Here is a 22,566-nt window from a genome sequence, read left to right on the forward strand (position 1 = left end):
GGAGCGAGCCCAGAACGGACCGGACGCCTGTGCACCCCCAGCCCTGCCCCTGGGCCGCAGAGGCCTCAGCCCTGGGGAGGGAGGGGGCACTGGTGCCCCCAGCCTCCTCTCCCCCACCCCCAAACTGCTGCTGCGGGGACTTCCCGCCTTCAGAGCCCCCTCCCCTTGGACTAGGGCTGGGCAGAGCTCTAAATAGGGGCAGGAGCTCCTCTGCCAGCCTGTGGGCATGGCAGTCAGTCCTGGAAGGGGCGGGACCTCTGGCCTTGTCCACTTCAGAGGGCATTTAGGCCCTGCCACGGGGCAGGGCTTGACCCTGGAAGTTCTGGGCCGCCCCCTCCACCCCCCCCCCCCCGGGGCTCCCCCTGCAGGTGGGGCGGTACCCACACCGGGAATGAGCAGGCTCAGCAGGGGGGCAGCCCCACCCCTAGTCTGCCCTCCCCCCTCCCCCAGGCTTTCTCTCCAGACCCCTCCCTGTCCCCCCTTGCCCCAACCCCAGCCACCCTGTCTCTTGGACCTATTTTCTATGTTGCCTGGAGGAGTCCGGCACCCCCTCCCCGGCCGTTTGTGACAAAATATGAATAAACTACTGCAAACACGTCTGCTCCTAAAAGGCTTAAAGAGGTGATGGCGGGAAAGGGACTGCACAGGGGGCAGTCCTGAGCTAAATCCTTAGCACGGCTGGCCTCACGCCACTAGCCTACAGACCCCACTAGGGACCTCCTCAGATGGATCAGAGGCCTTTGAGGTCTCCTTAGCAGCTGCCCACTTCCATTCTCACTTTCTCAGCCACAGATAAACAACTATTTCTGCTGAAACACTTCCATCTGCCTTCCGAGGCAGTATCAAGATCACCAACTCCAGGGAGCCCTCCCTGGATCCCCCTCCTTGGAGAAAGCCCGAGCCTGGTCCCCTGGGCAATGCAAAGGCCCACAAGTGTTGGCAAATCCCCCCATAAGCCCCAGAAACAAGGCTCAAACGAAATCAAGGAAAGCAAATCTTCAATGTATGGAAAAATCAGTGCCAGTGGGGAGCGGGGGTCACCGGACCAGGTGGAAGGTCAGCCAGTATATCATGAGGGGCTGAAAGGCTGCAGCTCCCAGAGTCAGGTAGAGCTGGAGACGTTGCCGGGGGGCCGGGCCCCCCATGCTGTCGGGGCCCAGGGCTGCTGTTCGCAAAGAGCGCACCTGGAATAAAGGAGAGAGCTGAAGCTGGGCCGGGAAGGGGAAGCTTGTCCCCAGCTCCGACCCCAGGAGAAGAGGAGCCAGCCCCAGACTCACGATGAAGTACATGAGCGCGGATGAAGTCCAGGCCAGCGCCACGTAGTAGCCATCGCTGCCGAAGAGCAGGCCCGTGAGAATGCTGAGGATCATCCTGCAGCGGGCAGGGGTGGGGGAGGGAGGAAGAGAAGGCTGGAGACCTTGCAAGGGTCCAGGCCTGAAACTGCCCCAGACCCAGCCTAGACCCCGCCTACCATCACCAGGGCCCTTTCCCCCCAACCTGTCCCCCCAGAGACCTAGACTCAAAATGAATTGAGAGGGCCAGGACTCAGCCCTAGAACCTGGATCTGAGACCCCCTTCACTACCCCAGCTCACCCCTCTCCCCTGTGCTCCCAGGGTGACTCTCAACACATTCCTGACCTTCTGAGCAACACTGCGCAGTCCCTGAGGAGGCTGCTGAAAACAGGCGCTCCCTCTAGTAGAGAGGAGCTAGAGGGGGTCCAGCGTCACAGTTCGTGGCTGTAGTTATGCAGGCCGGGAACCCAGAGCGGTAGGCACCCCCGACCCAGGCGAGCCTCCCTCTCGGCCCACAGGTGCTCACCCCACATATTTGTAGCCGCTGTAGGCCAGCAGGTGGAAGGTGCTCAGGTCGCTGCGCACGGTGGCCAGGTAGACGCCCAGGAGCAGAGCTAGCACCTCCATCACAACCCACACCAGTGCTGTGCTTGCACACAGGCCCAGCACCTCTGGGGAGAACCTGTGGCCGTGTGGGGGTGAGGTGAGGGGAGCCCCAAACCAGCCATCCCGTGGCAGGTGCAAGACTGGGGGCACGGGTGGACTTGGGAGCTGGCACAAATCCCCTAGGGAGGTGAGGAGAGGAGTCAGGAGTGGGGAGGTGGTAGGAATGGGGAAGGGGTTGGCACTGACCTTTTCTGAATGCCCAGCGCCATCCCAGCCAGCAGCACGTAGGTGATGAAGGCCATTGCTGCCAAGAGCCAGAGAGATGCCATCAGCCTGGTTTCCTCAACCAGAGCCACCCCCCACTAGGTATTCAGAGCCACTGACACCCCCGTTCTTCCTTCCCTGCATATCCCAACATGCTCGACCTCCACACTCAGCTCCCCAGTGCCCTGCCTGGAATGCCTTTCCCTGCTCAGCCCTCTCCCACTGTGTAAGTGCTACCTGACCCTTCTCTCAGGACCACCAAGCCACCTCCTTCCCCGTCCCTGCACTAGGAAACTCACCAAAGTGTCCTGCTGTGTCTCAGAAACTACACCACAGGCCAGAGTCACCTCTGCTGCTTTCACAAAAGCTCAGACGGCAGCTGGGTTTTCACAACAATTTCAACTCCTCAGGCCTGTCCTCTGCCCCCTTCAAGCACCAGAACTGATGTGCCCACAAGAGGGCACAGTGTCTGGAGACAGCAAACCAACTCTACCACCTATAAGCTGTGTATCCTCAAAGATACTCAACTCTCTCTGAGCCTTGGCTTCAACGTGTAAAACACGGATGGCAGTTCCTGCCTTACACAGTGACTATGAGAGGGAAACAAAATGAAGGAGGGAAGAAGAAACTGTGTCTCTCCCAGGGCAACTGGGCTGTTTGGCTGCCCTCCTGGTAGCCCTTCTGAGGGCTGGCCCGGGCATACTCACCCCTCCTCCAGCGTGTCCACCAGGGGCCTCGCCTTGTGCAGGCCCCAGGACAGAGAGAAGTCAGATGCAGAGTCTGCCAGCCACTGCACAGTGTGGGCGGCCTGACCCATGCCATGTAGACAGGCAGTTGTGGGAACCCAGAAGGGAGTGACAACCTCCTCAAAGAAGGGGATACTGAAGCAGGCCTTGGAGGACACGTAATAACAGTGATAACGGCTAATATTTACTGCGTGCTTCCTGTGTGCCACGTGCTGGCTGAGCACACACATCCCTTCGCTGAATTTCCAAAACAGTCCTCTGTGGTAGGAGCTGTTGTTATTCCAGTTTTTCAGGAGCATGAAAGTAGCCACCTGAGGTCCCATAGCTGGAAGTTGCAGGGCCAGGTCTAAACCCAAGGCTCCAGGCTGGGGAGGGACATGGTCTAAGTCAAGTGGCAGGAAGGTCTCAAAAGGGAGTTACCCTGAGAGCACACCCAGGAAGCTGCTTACTGGTCACCCCACTCTGTCTACCTGGTCTACCTGGCATCTAGGGACACCACAAAAGCCACACACAAAAGCACCAAGAGCAGATGCTGAACCAACACATGAGTCTCTCTCTTCTTGTTGGCGCCTCAAGGCACAAGTCCCCCCGTAACCCCTAGCCCAGGTCAAAGACTCACTGGGGATATAGAGGTCGGGGGCGTTGAGGTCTTGCCGCGGAGGCAAAGGCACATCACGACTGTACTGCACTTCCCAGTTCTGGTGGTGGCAGCAGCAGCCAGGTTAGGAGGAAAAGACAAGAGAGGAAAGAAGGGAGTTGAGATCTGGGGGCCAGACTCTGGGGCAGGATGAGGGAGGCAAGGGTGTCCAACCAGCTCACCTGGTAGGCAGCTCACCTGGTGTGTGTAGGGGAAAACCAGTAGCCCTAGCTTCTTGGCCACATAGGCTGTGTCCACAGCGAAAAAATACTTGAGTTTGTTCACAGACACAAAACGGTGCAGCTGGGAGGGGAGAGAGGAGGCTGTGGGCAAGCTGCACCCCAAATCTCAGGGTGCTCCTCTATGTGCTCCTTCCCTGAGGGCTGCTGTGAGGATTAGGTGGGATCCCTTGATGCCCCAGCCCTGGCCAGAAATCCTGCCACCCTTGCCCTGGGGGTGGGCCACACCTCCTTGTGCACCATGTCCTTCCCATGGGATGCGATGGAGCCGCCATAGGCCATAGCCATGTTGGCCACTGGGTCCCCAATCAAGTGGTTGACATTGAAGGCCACGTCGGCTCCTGGGGCTGGGTATCCCCCCGGCTGGCTGGAGTAACCACCGCTTGTGTCATCGAAGAGGGGAGGGGGATCCGGAGCTGCCCGGGCCCTGTGCTTGGAGCCTGTGGGTTTGTAGGTACCAGAGTAGGTGACAGGAATACCAAGCATGAGCCCAAACCACTGCCCCTTCCCCAGCCCTGTATGGGTCCTGGGAGCACCAAGCAATCAGTGCGGGAAACTAGCTGGATGAGGAGTAGCTGACCCAGAAAGAACTTTGATGAGGGATCCTTTTGGAGAGGTGCTAAATGTGGGCAAAGAAAGAGCTGAGGCAGCCCCTGGAAGTGGTTGCCCGTCTGAGGGTTCCTGGGGGCCTCCTCAAGGGGACTGATCTCTGAACTGAGCCTTGGAGACAGAGTTTGCTAGGTGAAGACAACTGGCAGGGCATCCCCGCATGAACAAGGGTGGGGAAGGCGACGGCTGGGTACGCGGAGGCCCTGGGCAGTGGTGAGAAACCCTACCAGGGTCATGACAGGGAAAGGAAGTTTGGGAGGCAAACCCCATTCATGCCCGAGTCGGGCACGGGGATCCCAGCAGTGCTATCACCGCCCGATCTGATCTCAGGTTTGGGCCGAGAGGGCGAAGTCCAGGACGCGTTGCAGAGTCTCACGGGGCAGGAATCCGAATGACATCCGCCGCCCTGGGCAGCGGTCACGGCCGCCCCTCTCCCTCAGGGTGAGCGGGCCGCGCAGCCGACACTCCTCGGGCCGGTCGGCCCGCGCCCCCGCCCACCCCGCGCCCCACGCACCGTGGGCTCCGTAGCCCGAGTGATAAGCCATGGCCCCGACGCTCGCTCTTTCCGAGGGCCCGCTGCGTCGCCTCGTGGTACGAATACTAGTGAGGCAGCTGCTTCGTTTCCTGGGCACCGACCGAGGTTACCGAGCAGCCAGACACGTCCCCGTCCTGTCCGACGACAGCAGCATGTCCGCAGCGTCATCCTCTGCCGCCTGCCATTGGCTCCTCGGCGGCGCCGGCTCGCCCATCCCCTCTCTCAATTGGTTACTGGCGTGCCCTCGCCGAAGTGGATTCGGCAATAACCAACTTCCGGGGGGGAATAGGCGGAGCAACTTGAGGCGCTCTCGGATTGGATAGTGCCGTTGTTAGTTCGCGGCGGAGCAGCCAATAGAAGGGTTAAAGTGGGAGGAGGTTGAGAAGTATTTCCGCGCCTGCGCACTGGAGCACTTGACGCTCAACCTGCCACGACTACAGCGGGAAGAGACTCGGCGGAGGCTGGCGGCGGCTGGAGTCCGGGAATGAAGTTTCGCTCGCGGGACGTACTCCAAGAGGGAGTGGGACGGTGGGGCTATGACCAAGCCCTGTCCCTCGGGGCTCTTTCCCCTCCTTCTCAATGCTAGCTTTCCTTCCCCGTCCTCCATACTTTCCCCAGTACTGGCGCGGAGCCCGGGCAGCCGGGGCGAGATGCTGGTAGGAGCCCGGGCCGAGCAGTGACTGCGCGGCCCAGCGACCTCCGGGATGCTGACTCCTCCTCCCGCCTCCCACGACTCCTTTCCGCGCGGGTGCTGTCCGCTGTCTGGTGCTGAAATTCCCTACCGCCACTGCCGCCATCCTGCAGACTCCGAGGGCCTGGGCTCTCGACACACACACACACACACACACACACACACACACACCTGGGCTCTCTCTACACACACACACACACACACACACACACACACACACACACACACACATTACATGTATTGAAAAACCGAGGTCCGGGTCTGAAGTCCCAGAAATTGGGTGGTAATAAATTGGGTGGTAATAGTTGGGATAGGATCCTGCACCAGGCTTGTCCCGTCGACTCTCCAGTGGTCCAGATGATTTGTGGGTGGAGGTGTGCCGATTCGCCTCCTGAAGCTGTGGTTGCAACTCCTGAGTCATTGCCAGCCCTTCAGTCATCTCGAAGTGAGACCCCCAAGCCTCACTCATGACCTCAGGGGCTCCTTTCTCTCCACCTTTCTCTCATTGCCACCTTCCCCGGAGACAGTCTTCGGGGCCTCCCTTCACACAGACCTCCAGCCACCACTTTCTACAGAGCAAGATCAGGTCCTCTTCGACCTGCCTCTAGTTAGCTACCCCAGTGTCCAGTTACACCAGGTGACCTTCCTGCTCTCCGAACTCAGTCCACGTGGTCCAATTGCAGTGCCTTTGCCCAGAAGTCCCCTCCACCTGGGATGCCCTTCCCCTTCATATCCACTTGTCCAAAACCTAATTATCCTTTAAGAGTCAGTTCAACTTGTGCCTCTCAGACAGAGGGAAGAGTCCTGGCTTGGGACGGAGGCCGGAGGCCAGGCTCTAGGCTCCTTCTGGGTGCAGTAGTTTGCCCTGGATGTAAATTCCATGAGGACAGAGACTGTGTCATTCTCCACTTCTACACTTGTCTTCGCGATGCTCGTGAATGCTTCACAGTACTTGCATATAGAAGACACCTAATAAACATCTGCGCCTAATAATTTTTTTTTTTTTTAATGGATGAAACTCTGGTTCAGTCCTTTTTTCTCTCTACCGTTCGGTTACTTCATCTTTAAATGGGTAGGGGTGTTGAACAGAATGGTCTTTGAGTTGCTCTTTGGGAAAAAAAAAAATCACAAAACAAACCCCACCTAGCATTGCAGCTCCCTATGTCCCACCCACTGATTGCCTACCTTGGGGGCTAGGCCCTGGCCCGGGGCAGATGTGAAGGTCTGAGGCCCCTGAGGGTCAGAGAGCAGCACTGGGGCCACCAGTACCTGGGAGGGGGTCCTCTCATGCAGGACGAATCCCACTCGCCTGGACAGCATGATGAATGTGCATTGAATCCAGCACCTTTCCATCCCCATTTCTCCGGTGGGAAAACTGAGGTTGGGGGTGAAGGGTGCCGACTCAAGATCACAAAGCCTAGGGCCCCGGGTGTCCTGGCCTCGTGCTTGCCTGCTCTAAGTGGAGCCCAGCTCCTCTGTCCAGCTAACGAGGCTCACCACAGCTTTCAAGGCTGTAACTGCCCCCTCCACCACCACAAGCGAGGCTTCAGGGGTGGGGTCTGGGTGAGCTCAGGCCTGGGCCTACTCAGAGATAGGACCCCGCGGGTACCCACCCTCTTCGAGATTCATTTTACAGCAGGGGAGGCTCAGGCCCCAGAGAGCAAGGACTCGTCCAAGGTCGCAAGCTCGATCGCGGCAGGAAGGGAACCCAGGAGTCCTTCCGCCCAGCCTGGGCTTCTCAGGGGTGGGGGCAGCACCCGCGGTGCCAGGCGCTGCCGGCGGCGCAGAGGGTGCCGCGGGGGCGGGGTCAGCGGAGGGCGGGGCGCCGGGCACCACGGCTGCCAACGCCACCGCGGCTGCCAACGCCTCCGCTGCGCTAAGGCTCTAGCTCCGCGCACTCCCTCCGCGGCCGCTGAGCCGAGCGGACGCCCTGCGGGGCCGCGCCGCAGCCCTCCGCGCTCCCCCCTATCATGCCCCGGGCCCAGGCGTGGGCCGCCCAAGCAGCCAGGACACCATGCCCGAGGGCGGCGGTGGTGGCGACGGCGGGGAGGTGCCCGCGCTCATCCCGGACGGCGAGCCGCTGCGGGAGGAGGTACCGGCTCTGTGTGGTGGGGGCCGGAGCCGGGGCTGGAGCGGGAAGAGGGGGACAAGGGAAGGGGCGACCCCCGAGGCGGGGGCTGAGGAGGGAAGTCCGGAGACCCTGTGGCCAATGACGTCACTGGGGTAGCCTGCGTCCTGCAAGAGGTCCTGGGACCTAGGGGCCCACGTGGGGGTAGGGGTGGGGTTGGCTGGGAAGGGATATGGGGGCAACTCCCGCCCCCGACGCCCCCTCATCCCGCCTCGCCTTCCTGTGACGTCAGCACCTGGCCCCTGCGCGGTCCCATTCTGCAGCGCTGCCCCTCACCCCCAGAGACCCGGGGTCAGGCCCCCAGGCACTCACGAGGTGCCGGGGCGGCGCCTGCAATGCAGCAGCGGTAGCGGGGACTCGGGGGGCGGGGAGCGGAGGGAGGAGGGGAAAGAGGGAGGGAGGTGGCCTTTGGTACCCCTTCTCCCTCTCCCTGAGGTGAGGCCCCAGGGCCCATCATGCTGGTTGGGACCCTCAGAATGGCCCCTCCTCAGTCCTAGCCACGAAGAGGGTCTGCAGGGCTGTGGGGCCCAGTGTGGGGTGTTGGGGGTGGTGGGTGGTGAGTAGATCTCTGTGTGTGTTTCGGTGGACAGAGGTTGCTTGTGGGTGTGTGAATGTCAGTGCGTGCTCCGCACACCTCGAATGGAATATACGTGCCCTATAGGCAGGTGAAGGTCTGGTGGCTTGGGTGAAATGCTCACGTGTGAGTGCATGTGAGTGTATCGTCCTGCGGTGTGTGGGTCTCTCCCGGTAGTCTGTAGGGTGTGGGTGTCAGGTCGCAGTAGGGGTGGGGGCATGTGCACCGTGGTAGGTAAGGGGCTGCCGTGTCCCTGCGCTTCAGTGAATGTGTAACATTTATGTGCATCTGTGTCCTGTGGTGGGTGGGTTGGGGGAGGGGATGCGTGTGCACCTGTGCGCCAAGTTACAGTGGGGGAGGGGGGTTGCGCCCTGGGCTCTGGTGAGGGTCTGCTGCGTGCTGGATAGACAGGCAGTGGTCACATTCCCGGTGGGAGGTTCTTCCGTGAACTTAGGGTGGGGTGGGGTGTGGTGGCGGTCGCGGATGAGGGTAGGTGCATCCCTCTGACCCCGCAGGTCAGGGTAGTGGTATGCCTCTGTGGTGGGCGGTTGCTCTGGGCTGGGGTGGGGACAGTTCCTCTCCTCCTGGGTTTCTCACAGCCTGGTGGGGGTGGGACTGTGGGGCAAAAGGTGGCCCCTTAACCCCCACCCCCGCTGCTTCCTCCAGACCACGTCTTCCTTCTCCCCCTTTTCACCCCTTCTCTCTCCTTAGGCACCTGGGGATGAGGCGGGAGCCAGGCTGGCAGCCCGGGCCAGGGAGTGGTCCCTGCTGCCCAGCAGCTGTGTCCCGCTCCACCCCCAGCACAGACGGGGAGTGGAGGACGGCACTCCATCTGCTCCCCACCCCACCGCCCAGACTCACACCTCTCCCTCTCTTCCTCTTTCTCGTTTACTTGAAAGCCTCGCCCAAGTCTCCTGCTGTCCCTAGCGAGACCAAGGGACCAGAGGGAGTTGCAGGGTAACGGTAATAATATTTATTCCCATGGCCAGACCCTGTGCCAAGATCTTCACACATTATGATCTCGATGAATCCTCACAACAACCCCAGTTTACAGAGGAGGAAGTTGAGGTCCAGAGAGGATGAGGGAACTGCCCAAGTCATACAGTGAGTGGTGGAGCCAGCACCCAATCCTGGGCTCCTAAGCCCATGCTCTTCACCCCTAGGACCCCTGCCACCCTGGCTTCCCACACCACCAGGTCCAGGAATCAGTGCCCAGAGAGGGCAGGGATATGGCCACAATCACACAGAAAATCGGGAGCAAAGTCAGGACCTGAGCTCAGTTTTCTCAGTGGCCAGTCGTGGGGGAGAGGGGGGTCCTCTCCTCTTTTGGCAGAGATGGGTCTATTTTGTCCTACATGCCCCTGACCGAGAGATGACAGGGCACGGTGGAGGATAGGCTTGGGGCAGACAGGCCTGGGTTTGAGTCCTGCAGCTCGACTGTCAGTTGGCTAGAAGGGTGAGGCCTGGAGCAAGTTGCCCCGTCCCTCAGAGCCTCAGTTTCCTCCTCTGTAAAGTGGGGACACGGCACCACCTCCTTCAGTGGCTTCCGCAGAGCAGCAGGCACAGCTGATGGCCGCGTGCTGACCCACGCCTCTCCTCTCTCTGCCCACTCTGCAGCAGCGGCCCCTGAAACAGTCCCTGGGGAGCTCCCTGTGCCGCGAGTCGCACTGGAAGTGCCTGCTTCTCACGCTGCTCATCCACGCCTGCGGCGCCGTGGTAGCCTGGTGTCGCCTGGCCACGGTGCCACGGCTGATCCTGGGGCCCGAGGCGGCCCTGGCCCAGGGGGCTGGGGGCCCGCCACCCACCTACCCAGCCAGCCCCTGTTCGGATGGCTACCTGTACATCCCACTGGCCTTTGTCTCCCTCCTCTACCTCCTCTACCTGGCCGAGTGCTGGCACTGTCACGTGCGCTCCTGCCAGGCGCCGCGCACCGACGCCAACACGGTGCTCGCCCTGATCCGCCGGCTGCAGCAGGCGCCGCCCTGCGTCTGGTGGAAGGCCACCAGCTACCACTACGTGCGGCGCACCCGCCAGATCACCCGCTACCGCAACGGCGACGCCTACACCACCACGCAGGTCTACCACGAGAGGGCCGACAGCCGCTCGGCTCGGGGCGAGTTTGACTACTCGGCCCACGGCGTCCGCGACGTCTCCAAGGAGCTCGTGGGCCTGGCCGACCACGCGGCCACACGGCTGCGCTTCACCAAGTGCTTCAGCTTCGGCAGCGCTGAGGCCGAGGCCTCGTACCTCACGCAGCGGGCCCGCTTCTTCAGCGCCAACGAGGGCCTGGATGACTACCTGGAGGCCCGGGAGGGCATGCACCTGAAGGACGTGGACTTCCGCGAGTCCCTCATGGTCTTCGCCGACCCTCGCAGCCCGCCGTGGTACGCGCGCGCCTGGGTCTTCTGGCTGGTGTCGGCGGCCACGCTGTCCTGGCCGCTGCGCGTTGTGGCGGCCTACGGCACGGCCCACGTGCACTACCAGGTGGAGAAGCTCTTCGGCGCCAGCTCGCCCGCACCCGGGGCCGGGCCCAGTGGGCCCCCGCTCTCCCGTGTGGCCACGGTGGACTTCACCGAGCTCGAGTGGCACATCTGCTCCAACCGGCAGCTGGTGCCCAGCTACTCAGAGGCCGTGGTCATGGACGCCAGCTCGGGCGCCTACCTCCGTGGCTGCCAGCGCTGCCGCCGCTCCGTCAGCAGCAACTCGCTGCCCCCCGCCCGGCCCAGTGGGCCCCGCCTGCCTTTTAGCCGCAGCCGCCTCTCGCTGGGAGCCGGGGGCCGCGCCACGCCGGGGGTCTTCCGAAGCCTAAGCGGGGGGCCGCTGGGGCGCCGTGGAGAGGACACGGAGCCCCTGGAAAGCCCACCGTGCTACGAGGACGCCCTTTACTTCCCCGTGCTCATCGTCCACGGTGACAGCGGCTGCCAGGGGGACGGGCAGGGTGCGCTCTGAGACCCACGCGGTCCCCACACTGGCCCTCCCCCCACCATCCCACCACGGGGCTTCCATGCCTGAGTAATTGTTATCCAGAACAGTAGGGAAGACAGACCAGCACACAAGGGATGGGGTGGGGTTGGAGCCCTTAGGCTAACATGCAGGGACCCACGGTCATTTTGGGGGCGGAGGGACACCACCGCGGTTGGGTCTACGAACCATCCCAGCCTGGCTCCCCTCCAACCACCACCACGCCCCACCCCCTGCGATGGCGGACGATCTAGCCTGGGGGCCTCTCAGGCTGCGCAGGGAAGAAAGTTTCCGGAAAGCCTGGGCTGGGGGAGGAGTCCCAGGGACAGCTGTTGCCTGCAGCAGAGGGCTGCCTATGGACTCTTCCCTGCATGGCTGAAGCCACGTCGGGGGCCCTCGAGCAACCCAGAAGCACAAATCGGTGGTTTGGGGCCGTCCAGCTGGGCTGGCATCCATGAACCTGAAGAGCCGGCTACGGCAGCACCACGGCCTCGGCCCCACTACCCTCCCAAAGTCCCCATCCTCCTTCCCTGACAGGCCCGTCCCTGCCTGCCCTCTGGCCTCTGCTCAGGGCCAGTCCCTGATCAGACCCTGTGGCGCGGCCCCTCTACCAGGAGCCTGGTTCTTGAAGCACAACCCTGTCCCACCCCACCCCCCTGTCTTCCCTGGTCCACCCTCCCCTGCACATCCAGTCACCCCTGTAACCCGGGGTTCTTTCCCAGGGCCCCATCTCAATTCCATATTCCCTGGTCTCTGCTCCTGGCCCCAGAATTCCATGTCCGCCTCTGTCAGCCGTGCACACGCCTTCCAGGCTGTGTCCTCTCATCGCCCCCTGACTTCTCTGCTCTTTACCTTCCTGATGACCCACGGGGCTCAGGGCTATCGGGCATCCGAGGGGCCTTGGCCCCGGCCACAGCCTCTTGGACGATGCCCTTGCTCTGCCATGGAGGCCCCTGCTTCCCCCGTCCCTGGGGCTTGGCCCAGGGGACACCAGCCCTCCCCCAGGGAGGAGAGAGTAGTCCCTTCCCTTCCAACTGGGGCTTCCACCCGCTCTCATGGGCCGGTGGGGGAGGGAGGAGGCAGAGAAAATGCAGATAAAATAAAAGGTATGAAATGGAGGTCTTCTCACGTGCATTCCTGGGTGGTGGGTTCAAGGCCACTACAACAAACACAATGGGCCATGTTGGGTCTGGGAGGGGATGCAGGGTGGGGCTGCAGCACCCCCAGGAGAGGGTGAGCTCCCTGCCTGGCCTGGGGTCTCTGAGACTCAGATTTAGGTTGCTCTGAGCAGCTGACTCCACCCGACCAGTGTCTGGGTCGCTTCTAAGAGACTGTCCAAATGGCCCCTCTTCCAGCCCAGCAGCGGTTTCCATTCTGTTGCTGGGTGTGCTGAGGACTAAGGGAGTGTGGCTGGTCCCCAAAGTGGGAAGGAAGAGGTATGGCCTGTGGCGCAAATTCAGTTCCCCCGATGGCTGCTGGTGTCATGGATCTGGGGGCATGGGCACTGAGCAGGTCAGAGGACGCAAAGCTGGAAACAGCCAGCCCCAAATCAGGGCATGGGGTCTGAAGACGGAACAGGGCAAAGGAAGGGCCTCCCCCAGTGGTGGAGCTCGAGCGGCCCTTGGAAGTGACATCTTCCTGTACAGCTGTGCAGGGTGTTCACTGTGCAAGAGGCAAGTGTGGGTGGAATCCCACCTGTGGGCCACTCCTCAAGCCCTGGCACGAAGCTGCATCCACTTGGATGAAGGGCACCCTTTTCTAATCCACGCAAAGGCACCATAAGGGCCAGTGGTGGCCCTAGAAGAGTGCAGAGAATGGATGGGATTCCCCCAGGCAGAGACAAGGCGAAGGATGCTCTGGGCAGTGGGAGCTGCCTGCACAAAGGCTTGGGTGCAGGGCATGAAGCAAGGGTAGAAGCAGAGCTGTGGAGGAGGTGGCCGAGGCCTTCAACACCAATCCCTTAACTGGGGGATTGCCCTTAAACTGGGGCAAAGTGGAGCCCTGGAAGGTGGTTGAGCAGGGAAGTGACAAGCTCAGGACTGCATATCAGGATTTTTAGCAGAATTCCAGCTGCCTGCTGGCCACATGGGGAGGGTGGAGTTAGAGACCAGAGCTTTCCCTGTGCATCAGCCCACTGCCTCACAGTGGGTGAAGTCAAACCTTTGTTCAGAAGCAACTTAGGTGGAAAACTCCGTGGTGCCCAAACATTCAAGGAGGCTGCAGCAGGCAGGGGGGAAGTGTGTGGCTCCAGCTCGTCCCCATGGGGAAGATTTCCCTCTTCCATCATCCTGCCCTAACACCTCAGCCACTAATGGCCCACCAACCACTATGCATTCTCCCCTCCTCAATACCAGAACCCCAGTTTTACTTTAGATGGCGATGAGCCCAGCTAAAAGGCAATATTTCCAGCCTCCCTTGCACATATGGTGTGGCTGTGTGACCTAATTTTAGGGTATGAGATATAAGGAGAAGGTCTTGGAAGGGATTTCTAAAAATGCTCCTTGAAATAGAAACAATATTGGTGAAGGCTGGTTCTGTCCTCTCTGCTTCATCCTGCATTCCGCCTGGAGTGAAGATGTGATAGTTGGAACTCCAGTAGCTACTTGGGACCTGGAGATGACCTTGAGAATTGTAGCCATGTGCTGAGGATAGCAGAGAAGCAAGATAAAAGACCTGGGGCTGGGAATTCCCAGATGGTCCAGTGGTTAGGACTCTGAGCTTCCACTACCGGGGAGCACAGGTTCGATCCCTGGTCAGGGAACTAGGATCCTGCATGCCACGCGGCGTGGCCAAAAAAACAAAAAAGACCCTAGGCTTCTGATGACACCATAGGTGTGTCCACATCATCCCTGGGTTGCCTGCTTTCAAACCCTCTCAGTGAAAAAGAGAAATAAACCATTAGCTTGTTTAAGCCACTGGTTTTTCTTGTCTCAATTACCAGCAGCCCATATTATTACCTATTTACTGCTGCATCACAAATTACCCCCAAACTTAGCGGCTTACAACGTCAATAATCATTATTATCTCTCCTGGTTTCTGTGGGTCAAGAATTCAGACAGGGCACAGTGGGAGTGGCTTATCTCTGTTCCATGATGCCTAGGGCCTCTGCTGGAAGAATCAAAAGCCGGGAATCATCCATGAGGCTTGTTCATTCATATGTCCGGTAGTTGATGCTGGCTGATGGCTGAGGGCCTAACTAGGGCTATTGGCTGGAACACCAAAAGAGGGCCTCTCCATGTGGCTTGGGCTTCCTTTTAACTTGGTGTCTAGGTTCCAAGGACAAGTGTACCAAGAGAACGGAGGCTGTATTGCCCTTTGCAATCTAGCCTCAGAAGTCACATGCATCACTTCTGCCCCTTTCTATTGGTTAAAGCTATTACAAAGGTCCACCCGGTTTCAAGGTGAGGGAACATAAGACCCCACCTCTCAGTGGAGGCTTGTCAACATCGCATTGTAAGATCAGCATGTGGGATGGCAGATATATTAGTGGCCATCTTCAAAAGTGCAATTGGCCAATGAGCCAAATGCCATTCCTAACAAATCAACATCTATAGACTGGTCTGAAAAATTAGCACCAACCGTTTTTTTGTGTTTTGTTTGTTTTTGGGGGTTTTTTTTGGCTGTACCGTGTAGCTTGTGGGATTGACCAGGGGTTGAACCCAGGCCTCGGCGGTAGACCGCCAGGGAATTCCTGAACACCAACCATTTCATAATGTTTGTTTGAGGGAGAAGGTGGTGGTATGTCAGATGTGGGCCTACTACGGGCAGAATGACATGCTTAGGTCATTTATTTGGGCCCTCTAGCCTACAGTAGATTAAATATGGCCACAAACTCTTTGTAGCTCATCCCCTCAAGAGGTGGAATCTATTTCCTTGCTCTCTAAATCTGGGCTGGCCTTATGACTTGCTTTGTCCAGTAGAATGTGGCAGAAGTGAGGCTGCACAGCTTTGGAGGCTAGGCCTCAAGAGGACTTGCAGCTTCCACCTGTGCTCTCTTGGAGCCCCGAGACCACCAGGCTGTGAAGATGTCCAGCCTAGTCTCCTGACAGATGAGAGGTCACATGCCCCAGCCAAGAGCCCGGACATGCCAGCCCAAATGGAGCCACACATGACAGTAGCCACAGGAGTGACCCCCAGGTAAGAGTAGCAGACTAGCAGACGAACCACCGAGCTGATCCCAGCCCAAATTCTGACCTACAGAATGGTGAGAAATAAGAAATCCTTGTCGTTTCAAGCCACTAAGTTTTGGAGTGGTTTGTTACATGCAATGGATAGCTGATACAGGCTCTGAACCCATTTCCACCTCTTAGTGAAGGGTCACTGGGCCTGCAAAGCCTGGTGAAACTGGAAACCCCAGTGTCTGCTGGACAGCTCCCATCTGGTGGTCTGCTGTCTCTTGTTCGTGTTTGGTCTCTATTTGAGCCAACAGTGAACCAGGATACCCCATTCTAAACCATTCTCAAAGGAGAATAATGGCTGAGGAAGGGGGCAGAGCTTTGTCCCAAGATCCCAGAGACCTCTGCCTCCGCTCTCTGATCGAGGCCTGACTCAGCTCCACACAGCACAGCTGAAACAAGGTGCCCGATCTCCACACCCCCAACCCTGCTTCTCTCGATCTTTTCCATCTCAGGAAATAATGTCACTACTGTTGCTTAAGCCAGGCGCTTGTATAGCAATCTTCTTCTTCATAGTTTTTTTTAAAAACTTTGTATTACATAAAATTTCAAAGACCACAAAAGTAGAGAGGTTAGTGCAACAAGGCCCTTTGTCTCCAGCGCCCAGCGCCGCAGCCATCGCCCACCAGGACCAGTCTTATTTCACCCACACCCCCTGCCCCACTTCTCCCCGCTCCAACTGGACTATCTCGAAGATCTGGAAGTTGTAACATTTGATCCATGAACACCTCCCTCACCCCTGACGTGACATCTACACCCAGGATTCTGCCTACAACACATCTCTCTAAACACCCACAGTCCTCTCCAAGCCACCACCTTGCTCCAGGTCCCCCTAGGGGGTCCTCTTCCAGTGACAACCTTGGACTCCAACAAGCCTCCCCTTCCTCGCATCCCCTCCAGCCCATGCAGAATCACCTTAAAATATAAACCAAATCACATCTTCACCTCACTCAAAATATACCAGTGCCTCTGGACTTCCCTGGCGGTCCAGCAGCTAAGACTCCATGCTTCCACTGCAGGGGGCACGGGTTCCATCCCTGGTCAGGGAAGGAAGATCCTGCATGCCTCGTGGTGCGAAAAAAATATATATATATCAGTGCCTCAAGGAAAACCCAGACTCCTGCCCTGGCCCTCAGACCCCTGTGAGGTCTGGCGGACATCCCCAAGCTCCCCTCTCCTTTTGGAGCTCCAGCCACTGTGGCCTCATGCCTGATCCTACAACAAACCAGGCTCCTTCCCGCCTCGAGGTCTTGACACATGCTGTGCTAGCTCCAGGAGCCTTCCTCATCCCCAGCTCTTCCCGAGACGCTCTGACTGCTCTGTCTGAAGCCATCCACTGTTCTACCTCAGCTTCCTTTGCATTTCCTTTCTGCCACTCACCATAAGTGGCAATTATTTTTATTTATGTATGCATGAGGTTATTATTTGTTTCTTCTCTTAGAACTAAGCTATGGGAGGCAAATGGTAACAGGTGCAGACCTTTCAGTCTGACGGAATTCCAATTCTGCCACTACCACCTGAGTGGCCCTGGGCAAGTTACTTATCCTCTCTCTCAGCTGCAAAATGGGAGATAATAATAGAATCTTCTGACTTCCACGGGTTGTCATAAGGGTTAAATAAGATAATATGCCACCATCACAAGATTGTAAATCAACTATAAAAAATAAATAAGTAAATAAAATCACAACAGTACTAAAAAAAAAAAAGATAATATGCCACCATGCTAAAAACAGGGTTTACAGCATAGCAAGTGCTCAACAAATTCAGCTATCATCATCATTTGTACTATTATTGTTATTAATTATAAATAGGTATTCCAGGGCTTTCCTGGTGGCCCAGTGGTTAAGAATCCGCCTGCCAATGCAGGGGACACGGGTTTGATCTCTGGTCGGGGAAGATCCCACATGCCTCGGAGCAACTAAGCCCGCGAGCCACAACTACTGAGTCCACATGCCACAACTACTGAAGCCCGCGTGCCTAGAGCCCGTACTCCGCAACAAGAGAAGCCACCGCGATGAGCAGCCTGCGCACCACAACGAAGAGTAGCCCCCGCGCGCCGCAGCTAGAGAAAGCCCGCGTGCAGCAACGAACACCCAATGCAGCCAAAATAAATAAAATAATAAATAAATTAATTAATTAATAAATAGATAAATAGGTCCATATTGTGCATGAGCACACACTCGCCCGCAGCCGGCACAGTGCCTGGCATACAGTCGATGTCCAGTGAACACGTGTTAAGTGAATGATTCCACCGCTTCTACCAACACCTCTGGGGTTACTGGGGCTACAAGGTCCTGAGGATTGGCTGGTGGCCCACTTCACCTTATCCTGTGGCCCAGACCTGCCGAAGGAGATTTGCATCACTCAGCCTCACTGGAAGTGGGCCCATGGGCCTGAGAAGGGCAGCCAGGGAAGTGTGTGCTGCCTCCCCAACCCAGAGCAGCCCATGAGGTTTTGTGTCCCCTCTGTGGATGCAGACCCAGAACTACCGGACCCCTAGAGCACCTCCAGGTGGCAGGCGCGTGCACTTTTTGTGAGTTTCATCTTCCTTCCCAGGTCACACCCACTGCCCTCTGTCCTCCAGAGCCCCTGAGTATGAATTTATCACTGAAGTGGCTGGAAAGGACAAGGACACGTCCCTGAGTCAGGGTGGAAAGGCGAGCTGCTGCCCCGCTGGGTGAAGGCAAAAAGCCCCTGGGAGTCAGATCAACAGCAACGAAGAAAAGCAGAGCGGCCAAACTGATAACTGCACACAAAGTGCCAGAGGCTGTGCTGGCTCTGCTCCAAGGAGGAGTTTCTGTCCGGTATGTCAGCTGAGACCAAAATCGGCTAATTTTCAGTAACCTGTGGTTGCCCAGGAAAAGGCAGTTGTATTTTTCTTCTTTTTGGCTGCTGTCTGTAAAACTTATAAAATAAAACTGACCAAAATAAAAATACTGATTTTTTTTTTTAGTAGAAGAGTTTTAATCTTTGTGTTATAAAACACAATGTGGGTGGACTTCCCTGGTGGCGCAGTGGTTAAGAATCCGCCTGCCAGTGCAGGGGACACAGGTTCGAGTCCTGGTCAGGGAAGAGCCCACATGCCACGGAGCAACTAAGCCTGTGTGCCACAACTACTGAGCCTGCGCTCTAGAGCCCGCGAGCCACAACTACTGAGCCCACACGCTACAACTACTGAAGTCCACGCGCCTAGAGGCCGTTCTCTGCAACAAGAGAAGCCACCGCAGTGGGAAGCCCGCGCACCGCAACAAAGAGTAGCCCCCGCTGGCTGCAACTAGAGAAAGTCCGTGTGCAGCAACGAAGACTCAATGCAGCCAAAAATAAATAAATTAATTAATTTAAAAAAAAAGACCCAACACAGCTAAATAAATAAATATTGTAAAAAACCACAATGTTTTATAACTAATATTTTAATATTAGACTAATATTTTAATAAAAATCAAGTTCAAAACTCTAAAAAACACTTATAAAACAAACATAAGATCCTTGAAAATTTCAGACTCTGTGGACAGTTATGAAGTTAGGAGTTGGAGGGGAATTCCCCGGTGGTCCAGTGGTTAGGACTCGTTGCTCTCACCGCCTGGGGCCCGGGATCAATCCCTGGTTGGGGAACTAAGATCGCGCAAGCCACGCGGTGCAGCCAAACGAAACAAAACAAAAACAAAAAAAGCGCATCGCTCGTTTGTTTGCTGGGAAAGCAAGGGGTGGAACGTGAAGGACTCACCAGTGAAGCTGGCAGCTCCGGTGGTTTCAGGGACCGCCAACTGTGGGGTAGAAAGGAAGCTCCAGTCTCCATCTTCAACCTGGCCCTCTTCCTTGAGCTCTAGATTCAGGCATACAGGTACGTTCTTGAGTAGCCCACTTGGGTGACTTCCAAATACGGCAAACGCAGTAAAGCCCACACTGAATAGCACCCATCTCTCCAAAGTGGCTGCTTCTTCCATGTCGCCACCTCCATGAATGGCACCACCAGGGGGAGCCAAAACCCGGCGGCCACAGTCCTCCTCCTTCACATTCAGCCGGTCACTGGATCCGGTCCAAATCCACTTGCCAACCACCTCTCAACTTTACTCTCTCCTCCCATCCCAACTCTGCTTCTGCCTCGGTTCAGATCACCACCCTCTCCTGCCTGGGCAGGGCCCTGGGTGGTCTCACCTTACGTATTCCTCTTTTTCCCAGTATTATTGAGATATAATTGGCATATAGCGCTGTATACATTTAAGGTGTACAACATAATGACCTGACTTACATTAAAGTAATAGAAAAATTTTTTTCCTTGTGTTGAAAACTCTTAAACTTATTTACTTAACAACTTTCATATAATACATACAGCACTGTTAATTACCTTGTCATGTTGTACATTACATCCCTAGTACTTATTTATCTTATAACTGGAACTTTGTACCTTTGACTACATTCATCCAATTCCCCATCCTCCTAGCCCCCACCTCTGGTAACCACAAATCTGATCTCTTTTTTTATGAGTTTGTTTGTTTTTGAAATATGACTGATCTATGACACTTTGTTAATTCCTTGTGTACAACATAGTGATTCAATATTTCTATACCTTTCAAGATAATCACCATGATAAGCCTAGCTGTCATCTGTCACATACAAATATATTACCTAATTATTGACTATAGTCCCCACACTGTACATTTCATACCCATGACTCATTTATGTTGTACTGAAAGTTTGTACCTCTTAATCTCCCTCACCTATTTCTCTCCGTGCCCCTCGCCCCCCTCCTTACCTTATGTATTCTTGCTGCTCTCCTGTCTGGTTACTTTTGTAACCCTGATCCCTGTGGAGTCTCTGATGCATAGTACGGTCTTGATAAATATTGGACAAGTGAGTGAATGGTTTGTTGTTTTAGTGTCTGGGGGGGGTTCCAGTGGCCTCTACTTGACCCTTCTCCCTGTAATAGCCCTTGTTCCCATGGGGATATGGGGCTCTGCATGTGTCAAAATGTCCTAAATTACACACAGGAATGAGGAAAATAGTCCGAGGTGGGTCCTCTGTGAGCGAGCTCTGTGGCGGAGCCTCTAGTGGGGAAGAAAATTAAAATCTACTCTTTAATTATTTCTTTATTAGTGAGAGAAACTGCCACTTAGAGGTTGCCTGCCGCTTTAAACCAGCTGGTGGCTCTGTAATCTTCCCCTCCTGAAAGACTTCCCCTCCTCTTCAACCAACACAATTGCAGGCCCATGATCCAAGAGAGGCCAAATGGATGCTTGGAATGTAAATTTTAGGCAAAGTCTCAAATATTCTGAGCCTGGCTGGGGACAAGCATCCGGCAGTGGCCTGATCACGCTGTTCCTGAGTCCCCGCTCCAGCCTCCCAAGCTACCCCAGCTTCTGCTTGTTTCCAGGTCTGACTTTCAGCCCACATTAACCCTTAACCCCACGGCTCCCAATGTCCTACCAAAGATTCCCTTCTATTTTGCTTGACATCGAAGTTTGCTGACTGCCTGGGGGCCAAGGTGCCCCTGGGAGGACAGCATTTGAGACCTCCTTTCCTTCTGAGGTTTAAAGTGATTACATAGAGACTTCCCTGGTGGCGCAGTGGTTAAGAATCTGCCTGCCAATGCAGGGGACACGGGTTTGAGCCCTGGCCCGGGAAGATCCCACATGCCACGGAGCAACTAAGTCCGTGAGCCACAGCTACTGAGCCTGTGCTCTAGAGCCCACGAGCTACAACTACCGAGCCTGTGTGCCACAGCTACTGAAGCCCGCGTGCCTAGAGCCCGTGCTCTGCAACAAGAGAAGCCACTGCAATGAGAAGCCCGCGCACCACAACAAAGAGTAGCCCCCGCTCGCCACAACAAGAGAAAGCCTGCACGCAGCAGCGAAGACCCAACGCAGCCAATAAATACATAAATAAATAAATAAATAAGAAACAACAACAACAACACATAAAGTGATTACACAGCCCCAGATGCTGGTGATGGACTTGAACTGAGATCAGATGGCAGGAAAGAACCCCAAGGGCCCCCAAGAGCGGGTGGCTAGACATAAGTTCAGTACGAGGGTCTGGTTACAGACCAAAGCTGGAAACATCTCCTGATGCAGCCTCTCACTCTCAAGGCTGTGACAGCTGTGGCAGCACGCTGTCCCCTCCAGCGCCATGGCCACATGACCAGGAGTGACTGTTGGGTGAAAATTGGCAGCTAACAGCACCTCTCCCAGCAGTCTGCCTGCAGCAGAAAGTGGCTGGCAACCTCTCACTAGTAAACAAGCCAACAACAAAAAGAAGATTTTATCATCTGTCCTACTGGGCGCTCCACTGCAGGACCTGCTCGCTGTGGCTAGAGGGATCTCACACCAACCCAGCACTGTTTTCCTGGTCCCTAAGTGTGGCTGTCAGAATGATGGCCCCAAATATGCCCACATCTTAATCCCCTGGAACCTGTGAGTATATTACCTTACATGGAAAAGGGGATTTTGCAGATATGATTAAGGTTAAGAACCTTGAAAGAGGGAGATTATTATCCTGAAATATCCAGGTAGAGCACCCATTTTAATCAGTCCTTCGAGGGCTTCTTTTTTTTTTTTTTTTTTAAATATATATTTAAAAAAATTTTTTATTTTTATTTATTTTTGGTTGCACTGGATCTTTGTTGCTGAGTGTAGGCTTTCTCTAGTTGCAGTGAGCAGGGGCCACTCTTCGTTGTGGTGCACAGGCCTCTCATTGCGGTGGCCTCTCCTGTTGCCGAGCACGGGCTCTAGGAGCACGGGCTTCAGTAGTTGTGGCTCACAGGCTCTAGAGCACAGGCTCAGCAGTTGTGGCGCACGGGCTTAGTTGCTCCGCGGCACGTGGGATCTTCCTGGACCAGGCCTCGAACCCGTGTCCCCTGCATTGGCAGGCGGATTCTTAACCACTGTGGCACCAGGGAAGCCCTCGAGGGCTTCTTTAATCAGCCTGTCTTTTTTTTTTAATGTAAAAAGTTATTTATTTATTTATTGGGGCCGCCCCTTGCAGTGGAAGCACAGAATCTTAACCACTGGACCACCAAGGAAGTCCTAATCAGCCTATTTTCAATGGCCACTGAGAGCAGAGAATCTCTGGGACCCGGTGACACACCAGTCTGTGAGGTTGGTCAGCTAAC

At 56.3% G+C, this 22,566-nt stretch overlaps 2 protein-coding genes across 3 annotated transcripts; one reads left to right on the forward strand and one right to left on the reverse strand.

Moving 5' to 3' along the window:
- Window positions 1–981: 981 nt before the first annotated feature.
- Window positions 982–5,105, reverse strand: YIF1A (Yip1 interacting factor homolog A, membrane trafficking protein). Of its 2 annotated transcripts, XM_065881820.1 has the most exons (8): window positions 4,909–5,105; window positions 4,014–4,225; window positions 3,745–3,849; window positions 3,529–3,607; window positions 2,146–2,203; window positions 1,820–1,975; window positions 1,278–1,371; window positions 982–1,184 (listed from the first exon to the last, which is right to left on the reverse strand). In XM_065881820.1, exons 1-8 carry the CDS (start codon window positions 4,937–4,939, stop codon window positions 1,038–1,040), a joined length of 882 nt encoding a protein of 293 aa, XP_065737892.1. In that variant the 5' UTR covers window positions 4,940–5,105; the 3' UTR covers window positions 982–1,037. The 2 variants fall into 2 exon arrangements, with proteins under 2 accessions (XP_065737892.1, XP_065737893.1); XM_065881821.1 differs by lacking the exon at window positions 1,820–1,975 and having other exon boundaries at window positions 4,909–4,939.
- Window positions 5,106–7,536: 2,431 nt separating this feature from the next.
- On the forward strand, window positions 7,537–12,401 carry TMEM151A (transmembrane protein 151A). The gene is made up of 2 exons (XM_065882950.1): window positions 7,537–7,712; window positions 9,940–12,401. Exons 1-2 carry the CDS (start codon window positions 7,635–7,637, stop codon window positions 11,269–11,271), a joined length of 1,410 nt encoding a protein of 469 aa, XP_065739022.1. The 5' UTR covers window positions 7,537–7,634; the 3' UTR covers window positions 11,272–12,401.
- Window positions 12,402–22,566: the final 10,165 nt, after the last annotated feature.

The sequence above is a fragment of the Phocoena phocoena genome, chromosome 8, assembly GCF_963924675.1.
Source record: "Phocoena phocoena chromosome 8, mPhoPho1.1, whole genome shotgun sequence".
Classification (NCBI taxonomy): Eukaryota; Metazoa; Chordata; class Mammalia; order Artiodactyla; family Phocoenidae; genus Phocoena; species Phocoena phocoena.